The sequence below is a fragment of the Tachysurus fulvidraco genome, chromosome 12 (genome assembly GCF_022655615.1).
Source record: "Tachysurus fulvidraco isolate hzauxx_2018 chromosome 12, HZAU_PFXX_2.0, whole genome shotgun sequence".
Taxonomy (NCBI): Eukaryota; Metazoa; Chordata; class Actinopteri; order Siluriformes; family Bagridae; genus Tachysurus; species Tachysurus fulvidraco.
In genome coordinates, this window is record NC_062529.1 from 20995364 (window position 1) to 21020593 (window position 25230).

Below are 25230 nucleotides of genomic sequence, written 5' to 3' on the forward strand. Positions count from 1 at the left end.
CCTGCTGCACTGCGGCACCGGAAGCTCGAGCAGAGTCAGGAGGAGAAGAGGAGAGTGTAGCATCTATCACGTTATAGCATTAACATATAAATAGATATATATAGAAATATATATATATAGAGATAGATATGTTCTGTGGCTGTGCGCTGATGAGAGACGCTATCAATCCTGTTACTGCAGCAACCGGTCCTTATTATCTGAGTCTTTCTTAGCCTAAATGCTAACATATATAAACATACATCAATGTGCAGCTGCTTATATACACAACCATCTAGTTATAATATCTCTAACTGAGATGTTCATCTCTTTAACTGCTCTAAAAGGACAATAACATCCTTAGGGGAAGAGAAAACACCAAATAAAACGTGAGTACAAATAAACTACTTGTTAGAATAATAGTTTATTGTTTATACTGATTATATATCTGGTACTCATCAGAATATATAGTATAAGTTGTAGTATAAGTGTACACCGGATGCATGATTTTATGTGATTTCTTTATAATTTCTTTTATCATTTCTTTATCATTCAAATTGAAACATGATCTGTTTCATTGATATATATATATATATGTTATATATACTGTTATACTGTTATATATATACATATGACAATGGGGGCACGGTGGCTTAGTGGTTAGCACGTTTGCCTCACACCTCCAGGGTTGGGGGTTCGATTCCCGCCTCCGCCTTGTGTGTGTGGAGTTTGCATGTTCTTCCCGTGCCTTGGGGGTTTCTTCCGGGCACTCCGGTTTCCTCCCCCTGGTCCAAAGACATGCATGGTAGGTTGATTGCCATCTGTCCATAGTGTGTGAGCGAATGAGAGTGTGTGTGTGTGCCCTGCGATGGGTTGGCACTCCATCCAGGGTGTATCCTTCCTTGATGCCCGATGACGCCTGAGATAGGCACAGGCTCCCCGTGACACGAGGTAGTTTGGATAAGCAGTAGAAAATGAATGAATGAATGAATATCATGACAACAAGACAATACATTTCCTAATAGATAAAGGATCATTGCAACATCTATTAATTATCTAGCAACCGATATCACATGTTGTCTATGTCCTGACTCATGCTATATAAGATACACAGTTCACCTTTTGCTCCACATAAAATTATGCTTGCTGTATGCTATTCATTGCAGAGATTCTGCAGACGATAGTTTTAATATATGTTTTTGGTCCATGTGTCAGGATTTCAGAGGTCCTCGTTATTAGCGTCTCACATTGTTCCATCACAATATTCTCTGACTTAGTATCATTTCAAGTTACCTGACAACTCCAAGTATCAGTACTGACATCACTAAGAACAGCCAGAATTAAGTATAAAAAAAAAAGTGAAAATATTGAATTAAATACCCACTCTGCACTGGTTTAATCTTTAACGGAACACTGAACATTAGAAAAACTACTTACAACAGAAAACTGGTGATCTTCCTAGTTCTCTCCTCTTTATTCTTATCCAGACACCTTTTCCCTTTTCCTGATATACAGATTTGCAACGATTGCATAAATCACATCAAAACATGTTCCTAAAAGTCAGTAAAGACTGATTTTTTTTCTTTCTGGATATTTCCCTGTCTCATATTGTCTTATTTCTTTATCTAAAATGTCCTGCTTCATTACCACATTCATTGCTTCTTCCATTACGTTGTTTTGTACCGACCAAATAATAACAGTACTTAATTAGAGTTAACTACGTTTACTACGAAATAAAGCAATAAAAAGCTTTAAAAGACAAATCCTCAGATGAAAAGGAAAATGGGAATAAGCTTAACATTTGATACTACAGACCTTTAAATTCTTATTATTAAATGACTCTGTCTGTCCCGTTAAACAAAAACAAAACAAAAACACAGTATTGAGTTACGGATCATCGAGCTTGTTTACTGTACAATATATGAAGTCTCTGCATCTCGGCACAGAACGTACGTGTTGTGTTGGGTTTTTTTTTTTGATAATCTATGGTCATATCATTTAGATGAAGAGATTTAGATAGATAGAGAGAGAACTTTAATGATTCCTGAGGTGAAATTGTTTTATCGCAGCAGCAGACAGTTAAACATTAATTTCACATGACATAACAGACACCAAGTAAGTACATAAGTATGGTGGAGTCATACAGTGTCATGTGGAATAAAGTGTCCAGGATATAAAGAGACACTGACTTAATAAACGCTGAAATAGAATTGGAGACACTCTGAGGTATGCAGACGATGTTCAGAGGTGTAAAATGTTGTGTTTGTGGTGTTATGCTTGAGTAAAGTATAATATTATTAATATTGTGTGTTTTTTTCACTAACACTTTCATTCTGTTGTTTTTCAGATCATGAATCGCCTTTGTAACTTGAACAATAATTTCCCGTATGATAACAGTGTCCTGGTGCTGGACATGGTTCTGCGGTCGCTATGGGGAACCACACAGCCAATCAACTGGGAGAACGTAGCACGCTTAGTTCCTGGTTTCACTCCCAAAGAGGTAATTAAGAAATAAAAGCTTGTCAGTGATGTCAAGTGATAATAGAATGCAGTGTAATAGGGGCTGGGAATTTGGATGAAGAACTCAAATCAAATTCAGACTTTTTTGTCTCATACACAACCATACACAGTACAAAATGTAGTGAAATGCATTATAATAATCAGTCCACAGTCAAGCATGACGCAGCCTACTGTAATTTCAGCCTCAGCAGATCTCAGATAGATTTGCCTGCAGTTCTTATCTCTCTCTTTTAAAATTTCAGTTAAGTATAGTGACCCATACTCAGAACTCTATGCATTTAACCCATCCAAAGTGCATACACACACAGCATGGAACACACACACACACCGTGAACATACACCCAGAGCAATGGGCAGCCATTTATGCTACAGCGCCCAGGGAGCAGTTGGGGGGGGGCACCTCAGTCGTGCTATTGCCGGCCCGAGACTCGAACCCACAACCTTAGCTTTAGGCGTCAAACTCTCTAACCATTAGGCCACGAATTCCCCCGACTTGCCTTTATTTGTGAATGAGTGGACACTAAGCGGGGCAGGTAACCCGCTGCCCCATGATTGTGTAATATCTTAAATGGTGAGGAAATCAATAGAAGATGGGTTTATATCATATTAGAGGTAGTAGTATTAGCTGCAGTATGATTGTAGTGGTGGCTCAGTGATGAATCTGAACGTTGTAATAATAATGGGAACGAATTCCTTTATACTTTTGTTGAAATGACAACAAAAGCTGACCTCATCTCAATTTTTATACTATTAGCATTTGTTACTTGATAGCATTAGGCCGACAGTATATTCTTTGTGTGTGTTGTTAGTGTGCACGCAGGTTTGATGAGCTGAAGAGCACGGGAAGTTTCCCTCTTGTAGATGAGCAGTGTAACGCACTGACTGGGGCCAGTGGCTCTCCATCTGAACCACTTTCAGCTTACATTCGATCCACTTTATTGGACCTCACCGGGGAGACAGGAGAGCCCCGGACCAATCAGAGCACGCTGTCGGTATCGGGTAAGTCATGGAAGGATTAAAACCCTAAAACTACTGGATCTGGAAGGTAAGAGAACCAAAACATAACATTTGTGACAGTGTACACAGACAGAGTTAGAGAAAGATAATTCGAATTCTAACTTGTTTTACTTTTGGACCTTTGCTAGCTTTCCTGAACTTAATTTATTCTTTGCTCAGAAACACACAGTTTAACACAAAACATAAATCTTGAGTGTTCTGTGGAAAAAAGCAACGTTACACACAATTTACTGTAATATTAAGAACTATATAATTATCTCGCTTTGTAGAAGCCAACATTCTTTTTTCCTATTTAAGCCTAGACAAAAAATTATCAAGAGTAATTCCTCCTTGGGCTTTCGAGCCACATGCACCAAATTTGGATATGTTGTAGACCCTGGTCTGAAGCTATTACTTTTCTAAGCAATCCGAGTACCGGTACGTCCGGTACCGGGTCTCAAAGTGGCCTTTTTTCCCATAGACTCCCATTATAAATTTTGGAGATTTATAACTCGGCAAGCTTTCGAGCTATCTACACCAAACTCAGTCAGCTCCTTTAGGGTGATACTCTGAACAAAGTTTGTCATGCAGCCCCGCCCCCAAATATGCAAAATCAAAAAACATTTTACAACATGGACATGTGACATATCAAAACACTCAGAACAATGAGGGGAACTTCCTCATGGGTATTCTGATGAACTCACGTGATGTCACGTGAAAATAAAAAATTTCCACAACATTGACGCGGCATATATCAAAACACTCAATGAGGGTAATTGCGTCACGGGTCCGCTCACCTCCAAAAGTATTGGCACCCTGGCGGTCCAGTAGCTTTCACAAGTTTTCTGTCCACCTGCCTCAAAAAGTCACACATACCCATATGTCCAGTCACTTCCAAAAAGCACCGGCCTTTGCGAATACTTGCACCGTCAAAGCCAACATCAAAGTTTGTCGCGACAAACTTTACAAATCTAGTTTATATATGTTGTTGCCTGATGCAAGTGACTTTAGGCTTTTAGGGAAAAAAATTCAGCCAAAAAACATTTAATATCACATCCTTCTTAATCTAAATGTAGTCAACCAGCTAATCGTGTCTCAAATTTTCTCATTTATGTTCATGTTGAACTGGTAGCTACAGTATATACATATATTGTGAAAATGAGATTAGTAAAAATATTAGTAAAAAAAATAGCTAACTCTAGCTATCTAAGTCAGTGATTAGCAAAATATTGTTTGTTATGCTACACTTTGGCTAATAAAAATAAAAAACAATACAAATTTGGCTACAGATCTAGAAATCAGTGGGAACATGATTTGAATCATAATTCAGATCCTAAAGTCCCAGTTACCAATGGGAGCTAATTTTCTTGGAGTTACTAAATAACTAGATGATTATATAGTTATACATTAGCAGCAATGATCAGGATCGTGTCTGAGAGGCTTAAGCATGTGACCTTGTGAACTTTCTCAGGACTAAGTGTGACCCCGGTTGTTAGAGGAGCCGGTGCTGAGACTGAGAACACTGTGAGCACAGAGGATGAAGACAAGGAAGACAGAGGAAAAAGGTAAAGCTAGACTTATTCTTGCAGAAGGTGCTTGTTTATTCCCTGCCTTTAATTTCAGCTTTGATTATTAGGTACAGTTGTGATTAGAGTTAAATAACAAGAGTTAAATTACTCTAATATTAGAGTATCTAACTTAAAATATAAATAAAAACAAAATATATGCAGTATACTCTGTATTTCAGAACTGTTTCTCTTCCATTTTTAAAGGTGCACTTTATATATACTATATATATATAGTCTGTTTTTAGACCACCTTCTAGACAATTTCCATATAACTGATCTCCATCTAGCGGGTATGGTGGCTTGTTGACTTAGTGGTTAGCACGTTCGCCTCACACCTCGAGGGTTGGGGGTTCGATTCCCGCCTCCACCTTGTGTGTGTGGAGTTTGCATGTTCTCCCCGTGCCTCGGGGGTTTCCTCCGGGTACTCCGGTTTCCTCCCCCGGTCCAAAGACATGCATGGTAGGTTGATTGGCATCTCTGGAAAATTGTCTGTAGTGTGTGAGTGAATGAGAGTGTGTGTGTGCCTGTGATGGGTTGGTATGTCGATGCCCGATGACGCCTGAGATAGGAACAGGCTCCCCGTGACCCAAGAAGTTCGGATAAGCGGTAGAAAATGAATGAATGAATGTATGATCGTGGGACGTAGCCTTTGGAGGTCCACTGAGCCGAGGCCAACTCTAAGAATCCTGAGACATCTCCAGTTAGACTCTGTGATACTAAGGAGATCTGAAGTCCATGATCCTCACACCAATACAACATTTATCTGACTGTATATTACAATCACACCCCCAGTGTCACCCATATGAGGATGAGGTCCCCCTTGAGTCCGGTTCCTCTCAAGGTTTCTTCCTTTACCAATTTAAGGGAGTTTTTCCTCGCCACTGCTGCCTGAGTCACCTCAGACTTGCTCATAGGGGGATAAATACATACACACTGTGAACTGAAATATCTAATAATAATCTAGAATTTTTTATTCTGTCAATTCTTTTACTTTTATTATTCGTTATTTCTTTTATCATTCCTTATGTTTACCTTCTGTTTATGTTCTGTAAAGCTGCTTTGAGACAATGTCTATTGTAAAAAGCGCTATACAAATAAACTTGAATTGAATTGAATTGAATGTATGATCTCCATCTACATGCCAGAATTTTGTTTAGATTTTTCCCCACCCTGATAAAAGTCTAACTACCAGCTGAAATAAAACTGCTCATCTTTAACTCTTTTCATTAAGAACACAGATGGGGGGTTTGTTTAGGAAGGAAAAGATATTTTCATCATAATTGCAGTTCAGCTCATATTCTGCAGATGGCTCTGAACATTACAAACTGCTCCATTAGCATCACGCTGAAGTCCAAGCTTCACTAAGACCTATTCTTGCTCCAGCTGCTCCAATGGGAAACAGTAGAGATGCCATTGATCTGAGATTCAGGATCTGTAACAGGCTGACACCAGCAAAAAAAAAAAAAATGGTGGATCGGATGGCAGAGAAAAAAAAAATCCAATCCTATAACTAAATGAATGACTGGAATTGGGCTCAGAAATGTTCATATATAAAGAGACATGATCTTATTTTTATTTTTATTTTTTGCTTGAGGATTGAGTCTTATTATATATTATAAATATATTTATATATTATTTATTACTTTTTCACGTTTATTATATTTTTAAAGTGTTTTATGTGCGAAAGCTGTGTTTTTGTGTAATGTTACATTCACATGTACAACGATTCGCAGGACCGATGAAACCAGTAATCGTTAATTTACAATAAGAGCTACGGCGACGCGAGCGATACTACAGATGTGGGTGTGACCAAGTTTAAATTCGTGCAAATTATGTAAAGATTCGGTGCAGGAACCTTGTTTTTTATCGACAAGTACACTTATTTGTTGTCATGTGGAATGCAAGTTAGGTTATTACTATGACAACCAGTAGTAGGAACACCTACTGATACCTGCATTGTACAGCGACTGGCTAAAATAAAATTCATGTGTAAATATATAATGTGTAAACGTCATTTTTACATATTAAAGGTTAAATTTGAAAGTGAGATCTTTTAAATATAAAAATATCACATGTGCATGAATATTGATGCTGATATGCAAGTCATTTCGGAAGAGAAGTGGTATTATGTCATCTCTAGAAACGTAGCATAGCCGAGAAATTCTGCTAAATCCCCAGCCCTGAAAAATAAAATAAATCTATTCATTGCTTAACAATGTTATAAAACAAGGAATGTTTTTTCCAAGGTATTTTTAAAGTTAGCTCATTTTTACATGTTTAGAAACTGTCTTAAAAAATACAAACTGCACCTTTAACTGCTGCTCTTTGTCTGTCCATCTCAGCCCTATCATGGTGATCCACGTGTGTGATGAGGCGAAGAACCTGAAGCAGGATTTTGAGTGTCCACGCGACTTGTTGGTCAAAGAAATGCGCTACTTCGCCGAGTACCTCTCCATGGATTCCCAGCGCTGGGAGGAAGTGGACATCTCAGTGCACTGCGATGTCCAGATCTTCGACTGGCTCATGAACTACGTGAAGAGTAACTCAGAGGAAGACGAACTCGGGAAACATGCTGACAAACCGACACTGGGTGAGATATATGTACACATAGAGACTCATAGCGGCGATCGTGTGCTTGTGGAGATGTTCGATGTAGGAAATGAAAGGCTCAGGTGTCTTGGTGGAAATTGTGAGTATTTTTATATTTGTTACTGAATGATGAGTTCTTTCCTTCATTTCAGAGCCTAGCAATGTCATCTCTATCCTGATCTCATCTGAGTTCTTGAAGATGGATGCTTTAGTAAGTGTGGTTACTTTAGTAAGTCTGTGTGTGTGATACTCGAAACCTCAATCACAGATTGCTGAAACATCAGTTAGTTCTTGTACTTGATATACAGTGGAATGTCTACTTCTATTGAGGGTTAAGGGCCTTGCTCAGGGGCCCAACTGTGGCAGCTTGGTGGACCTGGGATCGAACTCACAACCGATTGGTAGCCCAACCCCTTAAGCACTAGGATACCACAGGCCCTACATTAAAACACCGCTGCACTCAAAAACATAAAACTCAGTTAGTTTACTACTAATAGATAACTAGTTTGTGATAGAAGTCTAGTTATATAGAACAGTGTTGGATCAGATTTGTTAAGATTTTTTCCATTTAAGGAATAGCATTTTTAAGAAAGCAGACCCAAGAGCAATTTCTATAAACTCAGCTATGCAACTGATTACCAGATAACAATATGGTTGTTATGAGAGCCTTGAGGGCTCCCTCTGCTGGCCTGCAGAGGATTTGCTGCACTTTAGCATCAGGACTCTATTTCCCACAATTCATTGCACCACCTACTCAGCACACCTGTTTCTTATTTGCAATCACCTGGTTTATTTAAGCTCACTCAGAACTCCTGGATGTCACGAAGTATTGTTAGTTTGGTAGCATTCTGAGCGTATTATCGGTTCCGTCTTTTGCTTTGTTTTGACCTTTGCCTGTTTTCATGTTTATGAATGTTTGCTACCTGCCCTGACCCATGCCTGGATTATTGAATACTGTTTTTGGATTTCCTCTGATATTCCTGTTTTCTTTATGTTTGAACCTTGCCTGTTTTGGAATTTGCCTAATAAACCAGCATTTGGATCTAACCTGTTTCACGTGCATGACAGAATACTTCGCCATACAAGATCCAGCGGTTTATTGCATCCAACCTGGTTTCATCACTGCATCCGCCATAAACCCAACAACCAAATCCAGCATTCCCAGTAAGTCTTCCGGCACCTTTTCCGACCACTCATCTAAGGACTCAGCAGGTATATTTCCCTGTTCCGATTGGTGTGTTCCCGTACCCCGACATGTACGATACAGCGGCATACAAGTTCAAGTGTTACCCCCTCCACTGAGGAAGAATGGTGGGACAGGTTGGACGACTTGATGTCTCTTTGCCAACAAGGACGAGCGGTGAGTGGTTTTGCCAATTGTTCTGGACATGTGCGGCTAGTTTGAACCTCAGCAACGTGGAGTTAAAGTTGTACTTAAATGACTGTTTGGATGAACCTTTGTCTCAAGAAGAAATGCAGAGCTTAGAAATTTTGGACTTTTGGGGTTTTGTCAGCAATTTAGAAAGCCGAACCCGATGGAACTTGTGGGGAAACCCAGGATGGAAAATCCGGAGACGAAATGGCCACCACTATGCCGGTCTCTGCTCCTAAACCAGCCGCTGCCACGGATGCCTCTACTCCCAAAATGGCCACCAACACGCCTGGCTCAGATCATAAAATGGCCGCTACTATGCCTGAACCCTTGTCTAGGAGGGCAATCAGAAGAGAACGCTTTACAAGCAAGGCTGCCGTACCTGTTTTCAAGAAGGCTACTACCGTAACTGCACCAGCGGTTAAAAGAGCCACTGTCCTGACAACACCTGTCCCTCAGTGGGCCGTTACCATCCGGCACCCCAACCACCTCACAAAATGGCTGCTACACCCCAACCACTTCACAAAATGGCTGCCTCACCAACCCCTCCTGTTCCTGCAAATCCACAATTACTAGGGCCTAGTCTACTGGACTGCCAGATTACGTCTGTATGGGTGTCTAAAAGTCGAAGTCCAGTTATGTCAAGTTTAATGATCCCCAGGGCTACAGAGGTGTGTTCTCTCAGTCCCATGCCTCCTGTATTCGCTATGGCACCGCGGTATGCTTGCTGCTCGGCTATTTCACCAGGCAGTTCCCAAATCCAGGACTCTGAATCATCTGACTCTCCCAAGCCATCCGAACCATCTGACTTTTTTCTGAACCATGTGCGGCACCACCCTGGTCTCCAGTCCTGCTCTGGTCTCTGGCTCTGCCTGCGGCACCGCCCTGGTCTCCAGTCCTGCTCTGGTCTCTGGCTCTGCCTGCGGCACCGCCCTGGTCTCCAGTCCTGCTCTGGTCTCTGGCTCTGCCTGCGGCACTGCCCTGGTCTCCAGTCCTGCTCTGGTCTCTGGCTCTGCCTGCGGCACCGCCCTGGTCTCCAGTCCTGCTCTGGTCTCTGGCTCTGCCTGCGGCACCGCCCTGGTCTCCAGTCCTGCTCTGGTCTCTGTCTCCGCCTGCGGCACCGCCCTGGCCGCCAGCTCTGTACGGGTCTCTGTCTCCGCCTGCGGCACCGCCCTGGCCGCCAGCTCTGTACGGGTCTCTGTCTCCGCCTGCCTCACTGCCCTGGCCGCCAGCTCTTTCAACACCGCCCGGGCCACTGGCTCTTCTGGCTCCGCCCGGGCCACCGGCTCCGCCCCGGCCTTCTGCTCCACCCTGCCCTCTACCGCCACATCGACCTGGCCCACTGTCCCACCCCCGTTCCGCCTCCGCTCCACCACCCTCCGGATCTACGTTGGAGTGTCTGGAATCCACTCCTGGATGGGGGGGCTCTGTTATGAGAGCCATGAGGGCTCCCTCTGCTGGCCTGCAGAGGATTTGCTGCACTTTAGCATCAGGACTCTATTTCCCACAATTCATTGCACCACCTACTCAGCACACCCTTTTTCTTATTTGCAATCACCTGGTTTATTTAAGCTCACTCAGAACTCCTGGATGTCACGAAGTATTGTTAGTTTGGTAGCATTCTGAGCGTATTATCGGTTCCGTCTTTTGCCTTGTTTTGACCTTTGCCTATTTTCGTGTTTATGAATGTTTGCTACCTGCCCTGACCCATGCCTGGATTATTGAATACTGTTTTTGGATTTCCTCTGATATTCCTGTTTGCCTGATGTTTGAACCTTGCCTGTTTTGGAATTCGCCTAATAAACCAGCATTTGGATCTAACCTGTTTCACATACATGACATTAGATTGTTTTTAACTTGTCTTAGCTAATGTGTAGTTTAGTTAGGTAAATCAACGATTAGCACAATTTTGATCGGTATTTTGTTTTATCTGGTTTAGATGCAGATACGATCAAATCAACATCCTGAAATTCTACTCATGTTGACCTTTTGTTTACTAGCAGCTGACTTGCTGGCTAGCTGTGTGATTTAAAATGTACATAAAATATACTGTATTTAAATACCAGCTAATGTAGGTCCTAATATCAAACTACTGCCCAGATACATCAACAATTTCAAAGTGCTGGTAGACAGACGTCTCCTCTTCAGGCTCTGCGTCGCTCTGAGGTTCATACGAACGGAATTATCTAACCGGTATTGCTTGTTGCCCTCATTAATGACATTGAGGCTCTATGGTGCCCCTACTGCTTCTAAGGGTAAAGGTATTGAAATGGTTCAAGCACATTTTCTAATTCTTTGGGACAGTGTGGGCCTAGTGGTTAAAGGGTTGGACTATCGATCAGAAGGTTTCAAGTTTTAATCCCAGGTCCACAAAGCCCATATGCAAGGCCCTTACCCCTCCATTGCTCAGTTGTATAAAACTGAGATAAAATTGTAAGGCACTCTGGATAATGGTGTCTGCCAATTGCAGTAAAGGTAACACACCAGGTTGTTTTTTTGGCATGTGGGAGTCTAGTGGTTAAGGTGTTGAACTACTGATCAGAAGGTTGTGTGGTCAAATCCCAGGTCCACCAAGCTGCCACTGCTTAGCCCATGAGCAAGGCCCTTATCACTCAATTGCTCAGTTGTATAAAAGTGAGATGGAAAAAAGTTAGTCACTCTGGATATAAGGGCTGTGTTATTATACACATACTGTATTAGCCAGATGTTATTTGATTGGTTTCAAACTATTTTGATAAATTGGTATTTAGGAATGTTAATATTTAAACAGGGGGCACGGTGGCTTAGTGGTTAGCACGTTCGCCTCACATCTCCAGGGTTGGGTTTTCGATTCCCGCCTCCGCGTTGTGTGTGTGGAGTTTGCATGTTCTCCCCGTGCCTCGGGGGTTTCCTCCGGGTACTCCGGTTTCCTCCCCCGGTCCAAAGACATGCATGGTGGGTTGATTGGCATCTCTGGAAAAATTGTCCATAGTGTGTGAGTGAATGAGTGTGTGTGTGCCCTGCGATGGTTTGACACTCCGTCCAGGGTGTATCCTGCCTTAATGCCCGATGATGCCTGAGGTAGACACAGGCTCCCCGTGACCCGAGAAGTTCGGATAAGCAGTAGAAAATGAATTAATGAATATTTAAACAGCAGTTCCTGATTGAAGTCTTAAGATTCAATACTTTGTCAACAAAACTTACTGTGTATGTTTTAGTAAGTATAAATAGGTGCATATGTGGTGTGTTCAGCAGGCTACATAAACCGTGTTTCCGGTTTCCGGATTTATCATATCAACAGTCATATCATATTCAACAGTTCAGGTGCTCTTAGATCCATGACTAAGCATTATATGAAGGTACTTATGTGAAGGTGAAACGCAGTTTCAGACCCATTCTAAACCACCCACAAATAAATTGTACCACTTCCAGCTTTTTGGTTCTGGGAAACATATTTCATGCATTTTCAAAGCAATGCGGTTAGAATATGAAGGTTACAGTACTTATTCAACTGCAATCCTCCAACCTTGTATACAGTAGTTAGAAAAAATAGACAAAAACAATCCACTTAAATTGCTTTGTGTAATGCTGTGCTTGCTGCCTGAAAGAAAGATTGAATTAAATGCTTGCTGTACAAAAAAACCCACAAAAATAAAAGTATAGAGTTAATACTGTATAAGAAAATTATATGTATTATTTTTAGTATGATTGTTTTCTGGTCATTTTCCTTGTTCATGGGTATGTACCATACGTGGTATTTAAACTGTAACTTGTAAATAAGGATTTTCTCATAGACTTTAATAGCTAGTCACTTAATTAGTTATGCCCATTAGGTGAAGGATAAATACTGTGTCCGTAGGTGGAGGAGTGTGTTCGGTATTGTCACGAGCATATGAACGCCATCGTCGGCACTCCGTGCAACATGAGCTGCATCAACAGCAACCTGGCTTCACGCATCGCCCTGCTGTTCACACACAACCAGGCAGACGACATCAAGGACAAAAAGGACAAGTTTAAAAGGTAAACCTATGTTTTCGAAGAAATAATTTGCATAAATTAGAAAACAACACAATAAACATAGGCCATTTGCTAAGCTTCTAGTCTTGCTGTGATATGCATCTTTCAGTAAAGTGTTCCAGAAGAAGATCGAACAGCTTTTCGATCCGCGTTTCGAGAATCACGATTCTCCAGGAAATGCCGCTACGCTGTACAGGTCAGAAAGAGATATGCATGTAATATGGGCATGAAAATGAGATAACAGCAAAAAAAATGCATTAATGAAACTGTTCTGTGAAATACGAGTGAATAAGTTTAAATGAATCTTCATTTCTTCTCTTGTCTTCCTGCTATATTTCTACAGGTGTGGTCTTTGCCTTAAGCTTCTCACCAAAGACACAGAGAGGAAGATATCCTGCATTCCGGGCAAAATCAACATAGACAATCGTGGAGATATTGTCTACACACACAGCAGGTAAATACACATACTTGACATTATTACATGTATTTGACATTATATTCAAGCTTCATTAGGTATTCGTGTTTAGGCAGATCTTAGTGTTTTGCTCAAGTTTTGTACAGCTTGGAGTAGTACGGACTGGTTTGTACACTTGTGTCGTTCGTGTCCCCTCAGGCAAAAGGGCTGGGACGTTCATGAGTATCTCAACAGCTCATATGAAGAGCTAAAATCTTGGGTGCTGGTTTACTGGAGGATCTGGGGCATTATTAATTATCTCACCTGCTCGTGCTGTAAACAGGTAAACATACTTACATTTGTGCTAAGCATACATCATTTTATGCCTGTTATAAATCATTAAAAGCTTTATAAGCTTTGGCATGACAAGTGAAAAAACAAATGCAGCAAAAAGTTAATATTTGTGGTAATATAAGATCTTATTAAACTAAAATATGCATTAAAATGTGTAACTGAGCCCATGTACAGACAGTATCATTTCTGAAGAATACATAGGTAGCTTTAGCATTTGTTATGATGCACCAGATTGAAATTGTTTTATTTCTTACTAATATGAGAACATTTTGGTAGAAATGAAAACAAATAATCGTCTAAGCCATTGTCTCAGAACGAGTGTGTTACGATTCTTGTACATGGATTCTCCTGTCACATGCTCATAAACAGAGCTTCTAACTTGGCTTTCAAGCAAGTTGAATATCCAAGCTTTGTGTGTGTGTGTGTGTGTGTGTGTGTATGTATATGTATATATATATATATATATATATATATATAACACATCTTATTCAGCGCTACTCGTTTAACCGTTTAAGACATTCTTTTCCACTAATCTTACTTAATGCACCTTTGATCAACTGCAATGGCACTGCTCATGCTCTCTTAAAATGCAAACATATTTATAGTATTTATAGCCATTAATGTAGATGTTCTCCTGCTGCAGGTGTTCCTCTGCTGTGAGCTGGCCCAGTGCAGGTATCACCCTGAGGCTGTGGTGTACCCAGTCGTGGGCGCCGATAGCAGTGAGCATGGTGCCGGGATCTACCCCTGCTGCAAGCAGAGGGCACTGCGGTTTGACCCAGCTGCTATGCCAACGGTGAGCTGGAACCATATAACAATATGTAACCAAGAACAAACCACCATACCTTAGATGACTTCCACCCAAGCCTAGATGAGCTTGAACAGCACAGAAAAAAGAAATGTGAGTTAGCATAATAGGCTGAGTCATCCAGGGTTAGCAAGAAGATTTACAAAACTATAAATGCATGACAAAATATGATAAAACATTATCATTATACCTAGAGTTAACTTGAACCAAACAAGCCTCTCATATAATTTGTATTACTCTCCCCAAAAATAGTGAATAATTGACACTGTTATTAAACTGTGGTTGTGCCCAAGAATAGGAATAAGTACATCTGACTAGCTACTGGTTTATCTAGAAACATCAAGTCGTAAAATCAGTGTGAAGCGAGAACTGATCCATGTTAAAACTGTGTTGCTAAAACCTATAGTTTAGTTAAAGGTGGGGTCTCCGTTGTTTGAGAAACGCTTCAGAAAACTGATTCGGGCCGACAAACAAAACAAAACTAACGTGTAGCCAATGAGCAGAAAGGGGCGGGGCTTGTCAATATGGGTGGAGAGAGTGTTCAGTGCGCATGTGTGACATTAGCAGAAAGCGGTTTTAACATCGACATGGAGGATAAAAACAAAGAAAGGAAGCGAAGAAAGGCTTACGATAAGGCAAGAAGTAGGACGTGTTAATATAGGATCAGCTTTCCAGCGCTGGAGAGAACTGAACGTCTCTCACGTGAAATGGAGATAAACCTTTCACTTTATAACACACAACACACTACAAAAACACATTTGTATTATCATAGTATTACTCATGAAGTACAAATATTGATAAAGATATACCCTCGGTCAGCTGCCCCAACAGGTTCCGTCATAATACTTGTCTGGGTTATACTTGGGTTATACTTGTCTGGTGTATGTATGGGGCGGAGCTATCAAAACAGGGGTGGGACCCATTTGGGTTAGGGGCGTGTTTGTATTGGTGATTTCAAATGTCAACATTGGCTTTCAAACAACGGAGACCCCACCTTTAATTATAGCTCAGTGTACAGCTTTCCTAAACTCAACTTTAGGGATAGCTAGAACCAGACAACTCTTATGAAACTGCCTAGCTATGCTTGGGGTTCTCTAGAACCATACGACCAGCAAGAACCATAAAATGTTAAGTTAGAACCAGACAGCTGATAAATCTAAACATTGCTGATAACTCTGAATAGATATTCTCACTAAACCCCACTAAAACCGCTTCTTATTATCTCAGTTAGCTAAAAGCCCTACAGCTTAGACAATGTTTAGCTACATACTAGACTCTATCCAGTAGTTTTGTATTAACTGCAAATCCTTCATGTGTGTGTATGTGTGTGTACTTTAGGGTTGTAAGATGAGAGACCACGTGGTAAATGCAGCCGAACCTGGGGACTGTGAGGGCAATGTGAACTCTGTGCAGACTCGAATACTGAACGATCTGCTGCTCCACAGAGACGCCGTGTGTATGAGCTCCTCAGCAGCTTTGGACAGGTCCAGAGTTCATGTGAACCTCTAAGTAAAAGCGTTTTGTTGCTGTTTTGAGCAATATTACCGAGATAGAGAGTATTTGGTTTGACCCAAACAACACAGAGGCCAGGATAAATGGCTTGTTTTTGCAACGTTTATATTTTCCTTTTCATTTTTTTTATGTTTATGACTCACTTCCCTTCAGAAATTTACCCTTGTGTTTGTGCATTTGTGTCGCAGTTCTGCAGAGTCGTCTAAACAGAGCGAGAAAGTGCTCGACTGCGACATCACATTGGACCATGCAGTCCTAAATGTTCATCGAGCCAGAGAAGTCACTGCTGTGAGTCTCCTGCTTCACAGTATTGTGGTAGTCATAAGCGTTACGTTCACACAGTAGTTATGTTATTGCTAAATGTATGAGACGTTCACTCAGGCTTGTACAAATATCTAGAAATAAATCAGTGATCCTTTTGGGTAGTAACTTCTGTCAGTGCAACAGAGATCAACCGCATCTTGTGATCAACTGCTCTAGTTTGGCGGAAGGACGAATGTGCCTTCTGTTAATTTGACAATTTCAGATTTCGGCTTGGGCAGGGTTTTTTTTTTTTTTTTTTTTGCTTATGTAGAAATTTACTTTCTCACAAACCGTTATGTGACTCACACATGCTATCAATAAACAGATGCTGTTTGGACATCTAGGGGAAGTTCGTTCCACTGACTAGGTACAGTACCAGAACAGAGAAGAGTCTTGATGTATTAAACACTATACACTCGTCCTTTAGCTAAAACATTTTGACATTGCAAAGGCAAATTTAAACTGCATACGATAGGCAGGGCTGTAGAAAACCTAGCTAAAAAACCCCTAAAATGTTAGTAAGCTATAGATAGTAAGATATCTATAAATAAAGCTATAACTGTATAACCAGTTGCAAAATGAACTACACTCCAGACATGGTCAGAGAGGCTAAAACTAACAACTTGAGACTTGTTAGTTGGATGTTTTACTGAATTTTGGAGGTCCTGACATGGTCATAGGATACATACTGTACTGTAACCATAAAGATTAGTATGGTACAGTTCATCAAGGTAGCCAGTGTCACCCAATTATAAAGTATGTCATTATAATCACACCGCATACAGGGCTTTGTCACTTGGACTCAACTTGATGGGGACTCTGCAGCTGACTTTCATGGGAGCGTGATGTAACATGATAACTTCCAACTTAACTCAAATCTGGACATAACTCAAACATCATGAACTATCTTGGTGATAGCTCTTACTCAGGGATAACTCAAATTAATGGAAAACTTACATTTGCGAATGTCTCAACCTTACGATTAACACAGCTTTAGGGATAACTCAAATTGAGGGATAACTTAGACTTTTATGTAACTCAAATTTATATATAACTTAAACTTGTGAAAAAAAATTAATACATAAGATTTTCAAATTTAGGGATAACTCAAACTTGGGAATATTTCAAAATCAGGCACAACTCAAATTTAATGAGAGCCCTATTTTGGAGATAACTCAAACTTAAGGGACTGCAACACTACTGTAGAGTCAGGTTTAATGTTTGCTGGACAAACATGACTATTATGTCCAGGGTTAACTAGAAGCATGTCTCACTCCCTCTAATCTGTTTCAGTTTTCTCTGTTGAAGAACTGGAGTCTCCAGCTGGTAAGCACACACACACAGTCTATCCAATCTCACAGGTACACACTTAAATGTTTCAGGTGAATACAGTATATTTTTTTGACATTACACAGCGGCAGCAGTCTTTGTTCTCTGAGGATGAAGACTACACTACGGGGTCAGAAGTCACAGAAGACGAAGTCGGGGATGAAGATGACACATCAAAGAAACAAGGTAGGCTGAGATTTTTACTGCAATTAGGATTTCAAGTATGAATACTAATACTAATACCATTACTATTACTACTACTACTAATAATAATAATAATAACCATCATCTTGATATATTAAATCTTTTTTAAAGTGTTTTCTCTGGTTCATATTTCTCAGTAGCCAATGTTTCACCCATTTCTGTCAAGTTTACTGGTTGGTTATTTTGAAATGCCTATTCAATTAAATAAAAGATTGCGTAAACATTGTGGATTGGGGTTTTAATAACATTTATTCAGTATTTAATTCCGCAGCAGAGACTCTAGCGGTTTAGCTCAAATGCAACAGGTGTGTAGACGTGTCTGTTTATAAACAACTTAAACTACTTTACTGTTTAACCTTTTTTTTATTAGCTGTAAAAAAGCCTAGAAAACCAGGCAAGCCTTTGAAAAGGCAAGTGTCCTCACCGAGCATACTGCACAAAGAGCGAGCTGGAGGAGATAAGGTGTGTTAGCATTGCATTGCTTTGTTTATTCCTCCAGTTAAACTCCAGAGATCTCTGACACTGCACTGTTCATTTTTTTACAGGGCGCTTCAAAGGACTCCACCCCGTTCACGTATGTCATATCAGTCTCCGTAATACGTTTCATGAGCCATCGGCTTATATTTAACACAGATATTATATTGAATCATTAAATGGCAACAAGTCGGTTTTTTTCTTCTTCATCTTTTCTTCCTGTGTCTCGTTTCCCCAGAGTGAGCATGCAGAAGAGTAAATGGGACAGCACTCGCTCTATGAGGTTTAACCAGGATGCCCAGAGGGAGGAAGGTCTCTGCAGTCGTCCAACATACGTTCATCTTCTAATCTGCTCAATTCCACACACACAAGCACACCAACTCAGAGCTCTGTTTTCTATATATATTTCAATCTTTTTATTGAGGAAGTATCACAAACACTCATGTTCAAACAGTTTACAGGTATTCCCCTTAAATTTTGATTTTAAAACACAATAAAACAGTGAGTAAAGAAAAAAAGGCATATACTGTACAGAAGACAGTAAACACATGCAGCAATAATAAAAAAATTAAATTAAAAATAAAATTAAAAAATAAACATAAATAAATGAATAAATAAATAAATAAAATACAATTTAAAAAATATAAATAAATAAATAAATAAATAAAAAGGGATGGGGGAGGCAGAATCAATCACATGGTAGCGTTTGTTGCGATTTAAAATAGTCTATGAAAGAGCCCCATTTATGGTAAAATTTTTCATTTACCCCTGGATGAAAACTTTATCTTTTCCACTTTAAGCAATGACATCACATTCTGGAGCCACCCAGAAACTGAAGGTGCTTTAGAGGCTTTCCAAAGAAGTAGAATGCACCGTCTAGCCACAAGTGACGTAAATGCCAATATATCAGCCTGAGCAGGGTCAGTTAACACAGAAGAGCTCTGTTTTCTATCTTTGCCACTATTCAGCTATCCGGTGGTATCAGCAGAACATGGAACCTCCACATGATTAGCCTTGAATCATATTAAGAAAGTTATTTAGCAAAGACACGTAACAAATTAATGCACTGTATAAGAGTTAGAACTTAAAAACTGTATGTCTATCTCTTTTCTGTGCCACCTATCCTCCATAAGGTCACAGAGACTCGAGGCACAGGGCAGGGCACACACAGGGGGTGGTGACAGCCTATTGCAGGGCACAATCACACACGCACACACACACAATTGGGGAGGAAACCAAAGGAAGGCCCTGAAGGACAGGGAGAAAGTGTGCACACACACACACACACACACACAGGGCCGAGACTCGAGAATCAAACCACAAACATCAGAGATACGAGACAGACACGCTAGCCACTAAGCCTCCCTGGTTTATAACTTAATAATTGGTGCATAACACCAAACTTGACATTATAATGAAACTGATATCTAGAATGCTTCACATTTGGAGACACCGGTCATCTTCAGTCTCATCCACAAAGGGCAAATTGTCATTTCAGTTTATTAGTCTTTAGTAGTTCAGTTTATTAGTCTCTTTAATGCCATGGTGGTGTCTCTTGCCCCTTCTTGTTCTTTGTAGACCAAAGGAGAATGGTGGAGATTATTGACCACCTCACTAAAATGCGCTACTGTGATTTGGAACAGAGCAAGTCAAAGGACACCAAGGAGGTAAAGAGGAATCGCATTCACTGCCGAATATGTGTGAAAGAGGACTGGATATGCACTGTATCAGAAAGTGAAGTTTGTGCATGTCTGTGTGTGGGTGTGTCCCTAGTTTGCAGGAGGTATCTACTCCAGGCTGGAGGCGCAGTTTAAGAGCTCCGCTCAGCTGAGTAACAGACAGAGCGCCTCAGACAAAACACTCAGGTACGGCAACACTTTAGTTGTACAGTCAGTTTTTGTCTAAGAAAATTAAACACTTGGGGAAATGCTGTGACAGGAAAATATTCAAGGGCAGGGCAGAGAATTTTTCAATTACAGTCCAGTGTTTTATTCCAGCTAACAGATTTATTTACTGAAGAATGACATGTTACACTTTTTAATGCTTATACTTTTACTAAATTTAACGAATTTCGTGGAATGTTGGAAACGAGGAATTCCACTTATCACTTACATTATAGAAGCTATAAACTGTTGATATTTCACCATCATCATCTCTTTAAGTTAGTAAGACAAAAAACTGTGATTTGTCCCACTGTACTAAAGGAGTTATAAGTTCCTTATAAGTCCAATAATTATATCAACGGTTAACCCTTTTTTTTTTCAATCTACCATGATTCCTTTGTAAGCTGTTGCTATAGAAACGAGAATATATTAGATCAAGCATATATATATATATATATATATATATATATATATATATATATATATATATATATATATATATAGCATGTGATATCAGCTGAAGAAACACTTTACTCAGATATGTAAAAATTTCCAGAACTTCAGCTGTTTTTTTTTCCGCCATGCCTAGAAGCCTAAGTACTTAAACATCTATATTGAATTATTTGAACGTAAGTTCAATCACACTTGTGTTTACAGTCCAGCACAGGGATGATCCATTTCTGATCCATTTTTAACATTTCTTTGGTCTTTTTTAGGGCAAAGACACGCTCTGGACAATCGAGACCAACGTAAAAGGAATAATCAGGGAATCGGATGTGCTGACAAGCATGTGAATGAAAGAAGAAAAGGGTTTGAAGAAGGGTTAAAAAAATGTCCTTTTAATCGTCCCTCTTATTCGACCGACAGCCGTCCTTTTATCCATCCTTTTCAGGCATTCGAGAGGTCTGCAATATGATAACGGAAGCCAGTAAAATCATTCCCAGAGCAGAACTTGATTAAAATGCAGTGGAAATGAATAGCATTGCAGATGCTTTAAAATCTTTGCCATCTCATTTCCATATTGTGCTGCTAGCTTTATTCTTCTCCTCTTGCTTTTATTTTGGCACCCATAATTCTGGTCAATTTCATTCTGTAACCTGTTATATACTGTGTGCTAACGTTCATGTCCCTCATGTCTAATCTCAGGTGAACAACCCTCCACCCCTGCTATAGTAACCTGCACTTTAAACTATCATAAACAACCACAACTGAACAATAGATACAGATCCGCTATAATAAAAAAAATTGAAGTTAAATTCTAATGTAACTGTGTTTTTATTTTTCTTTAAACAGTCATGAAAAGCTGAAATGTGATTGTGTGTTTGTGGATCATTGTTCTCTCTCTCTCTCTTTCTCTCTGTGTGTGGGGGGGGGGCAGCAATGTTGCTGTCATTGATGTAATTGGAGTTCAGAGTCATTAACTGTAGCTGACTGAAGATTATTTATTGGAGAAAAGGGCACTTCTGTGGGTGATGGTAATCAGTTGCTGTGGGGTTTTGTCTAGTGTGAGCAGAACAGCAGCCGTTTTCACTGCCAAGTGCCGTAGTCGCTTTCCACTGATTGCTCAAGTTTACAGTAATGACATCAGCGCATAGTCAGGATCAGCAGGCTGCTTCACCAGCATCCGTGTTGATTTTTTTTTTATTCCTATAAAGACCTTCTTTCATCACTAATACATGCCTACACTATAGTTTTTTACTCCAGTAAGAATACAATTGACGGTACATGCTGTTATAGAAACATAATAACAGACAGGGCAGTGTGTTACTGCATGTCCCGAATAGTGCATAATATTTTTGTTATTAATTGTTTATAGTTAGAGTTAATGTGGAAAATCTGCAGGACTTTGTTCCTGTTAACATTTTCATTATAGCATCTTTAAACAGGTGTTTTCTGTCCAGTTTCTGTTTGTTTCTCGATTTCTATTAATGCTAAGTGCACAAAAAAGCTCATGTTAGCCAAAAGACGGAAAGCACAAACTTTCCTATGTCCAAAAAAAACTTACTGTGTTATGGAGTGCTGACGGTGAAGACTCCTTTAACACTAAATAATCATCTACTAGCAGAAAACCACTCCAAACAAAAAGGTTTATTATAGTTTATTATAGTCTCAGTGCTTGGTCTGTCACAATAATAATAATAATAATAATAATAATAATAATAATAATAATAATAATAATAATCAACAATAATCAACAATAATAATGGTGATAATAATATTTGCTCTTTCTAATGAGATTTTTCTCTACAGTGAGAGCTAATTCACACTCCCCACAGTCTAAAACTACAAATACATTGATTTCTAAAACATGTTTATATCTAAGAAATAAAAAAGTGGTTTTTTTTGACAACAACTTTTCTTGTTTTCTTATGGAACGACTCTCCAATTTGCTGTACTTCTGATTGGCTGGAATTGTTGGATGTAATGGTTGATGATTGGTTGTTTCTTTTCAAGCCGCTTACTCCAGCCAGTCAGTATTTGGCTCTGTATTTGGTACAGTTTGGACAGATTACAGCACTATGGGTCCTGGGAATTCTGAGCACCAATGATCATGTGTTAATATTTTCTGTGATGACAGGAACCTCTTTAAGCCTCTTTGCTTCACATCAGTCATGCAGAGCACTTGGGCATTATTTTTTTTCTGTACTCTTCATTTCTTCATCTCATATAAATCAGGAAGCCACAGTTCTGAAGAAGCAGAATGTAGGCTAGTAGTGATGGGAATTCCAGATCTTTTCTGTGAACCAGCTGAAGAGCTGACTCTTTTGCCTCCTAAATGATTTACCAAGCAAAATTAGTTGGTTCAGTGAAACCCTTCTCTATATTGTGGTTATCAAACAGTGTTATAGTCTATTATGCATTGCTTTAGTGGGTAGAACTGGCTGTAAATAATCACACTAAGCAAAACCACTCAGATTTTGCAAAGTTTAATTTAGTACATTTCTAAGATGAGTCATTTTAATGAATCATCTATTGAATCTATTAAATTTGTCTTATATAAAGAATGCTCTTCATCTAAAAGAGAAGCCTTAATCAGCTAAGTTGATTCATTTATGAATGACACATTACACTGTAGTATTAGTCCAATGACAATGCTGGTTAGTTGCTGCCTGCTTATGGTGGGGCAATTGAGCAGTTACAGTTTTTGTTGTTCTGGCTCTCTGTCCCAGAAATATATTTGATTTGAAATGATTTCCATAACCGGGAGGTTTATATATATATATACACACACACTATATATACACACACACACACACACATATATATATACACACACACACACTATATACACTATATACACTATATATATATATATATATATATATATATATATATATATATATATATATATATATATATATATATAAAGAAAGAAAGAGAGAGATAGGAGACAGAGTGAGAGAGAGAGACAGAGAGAGAGAACTTTATTGTAGATACTGAAATAGTAAGCTGTTATGTTTAAATAGCCTGCAAATCAATTTAAAGTGATTCAACTATCAGAGAGCCTTCATTCATACATCCAACCGTATTAACTTATCTTTGTTTACAAACTTTCAAATGAGCCTGCAGAAGGTATGGTGAATCGACACATCGCTGCAACAGGACAGGGAAAATAGTGGCTGTTTTTTTTTGTCCAAGACAAAGAGCAGCGTACACACACGAGCGCTAAGATGGACAGTAGTGGCATTCTCAGCTTGGGAGGTCAAAGGACATATCCGGATCATTCTCTGCCCCTTTGTTCATTGTGCCTGCTGGTGAAAGCTTCTCTCTCACCATGGTCTTGAGTGATAAACAACTCTGTGTCTTATGCTATCAGTCTTTCCATATTGCATAAAAAAATATTTTCATCTTTCGGAATTTTAATATCTCGACTTCCCAATTGTTACTTTTGGTATTTTAACAATTTGATATTATTATTTTAAGTTTTCTTTTCTTATAGCAATAACCATGGGTTATAGATATGATTCATATAAGAAGAAAAACAACAACAAATAAAGTTTTCCTGTCATGATGAATGATTCCCACTAAATGGAGCTGTTTGTTCCTACAGTACCCTTGTGAAGAATTTACTCCTCCTCGTTGTTTGTATTGTTTTCAAGTTCACCTCTTAGAATACGCCACTACTATTTATAGAAGCTAATATAAATAGACACAGCGACAGTTTTGATAGGCTCTATGTTTATTTGATATACACCACATTCACCGTGCGCAACCATGGTGGTCTCTAGCAGGAACAAAAATACAATTTCACATGTATATAGTTGGCTTGTTTTCTTGTTAGACAAGTTCATTTTATGTTTACGAATCAGTACCTGACGTACATGAGAAATACTTTCCTTTTTTTTAAACCAGTGTCATTTTCTTGCACTTTGCTATCAACAGATTCCAGCATAAACAGAGTCCAGTATTTGTAGGAACTCTCAGCCAAAACAGGGTGCTAAGCCAAAGTCGGCCCCGCTGACCTGACAGCATGATAATGTATGCAAATAGGCAGGCAGGACCGGCCGGAACAAGCTGGGACTGGATAAATCCTGCATGTGGTGCTCCACCTCTCACTCACACTCACACTCGCACACACTCACACTCGCACACACACACACACACACACACACACACACACACACACACACACACACACACACACACACACACACGTGTGACAATGTGCTGCACTGTTGCCTGTTTAAAACTTAAAATCTCACACTTTCAGGTGACTCTCCACATCACCAGTGACAGATTTGATCTCTTTTGTAGGTGACTTACTTTTTAATCAGGTTTCTATTCTGACTTATATTACCATTTCCTCTCATATATAATCTATTACAGGAATTACAATCGATGATGTTGAACAACCCTGGAGAGTAAACAGTAATTACTCTAAAGAGACTTTAAACTATTTGGATAGTGTGCCTGCTAGTTTAGTAATACTTTTATGGTCCTTTTCGGGGTAC

General features: G+C 39.6%; 1 protein-coding gene across 3 annotated transcripts; it reads left to right on the forward strand.

Annotated features, from left to right (window-relative positions):
* The first annotated feature begins 7 nt into the window (after positions 1-7).
* sanbr (SANT and BTB domain regulator of CSR) lies at positions 8-21540 on the forward strand. 3 transcript variants are annotated; one of them, XM_027143110.2, is made up of 21 exons: positions 8-365; positions 2324-2476; positions 3306-3495; positions 4964-5057; positions 7403-7650; positions 7802-7860; positions 12860-13020; positions 13127-13213; positions 13361-13471; positions 13631-13754; positions 14409-14561; positions 15912-16057; positions 16274-16373; positions 17682-17714; positions 17804-17903; positions 18292-18383; positions 18467-18495; positions 18634-18707; positions 19974-20062; positions 20169-20260; positions 20995-21540. In XM_027143110.2, the coding sequence occupies exons 2-21, from the start codon at positions 2327-2329 to the stop codon at positions 21029-21031; spliced, it is 2169 nt and encodes a 722-aa protein (XP_026998911.1). In that variant the 5' UTR covers positions 8-365; positions 2324-2326; the 3' UTR covers positions 21032-21540. The 3 variants fall into 3 exon arrangements, with proteins under 3 accessions (XP_026998911.1, XP_047677825.1, XP_026998912.1); XM_047821869.1 differs by lacking the exon at positions 8-365 and adding an exon at positions 2082-2202; XM_027143111.2 differs by lacking the exons at positions 8-365; positions 2324-2476 and having other exon boundaries at positions 3353-3541.
* Positions 21541-25230: the final 3690 nt, after the last annotated feature.

Excerpts from the sequence above, each read along its gene's own strand:
- sanbr (XM_027143110.2), top strand. The coding sequence starts at position 2,327 with ATGAATCGCCTTTGTAACTTGAACAATAATTTCCCGTATGATAACAGT. Across the intron at positions 13,214-13,360 it reads AATGCCGCTACGCTGTACAG|GTGTGGTCTTTGCCTTAAGC; the intron begins GTCAGAAAGAGA and ends ATATTTCTACAG. Across the intron at positions 16,374-17,681 it reads GAGCCAGAGAAGTCACTGCT|TTTTCTCTGTTGAAGAACTG; the intron begins GTGAGTCTCCTG and ends AATCTGTTTCAG.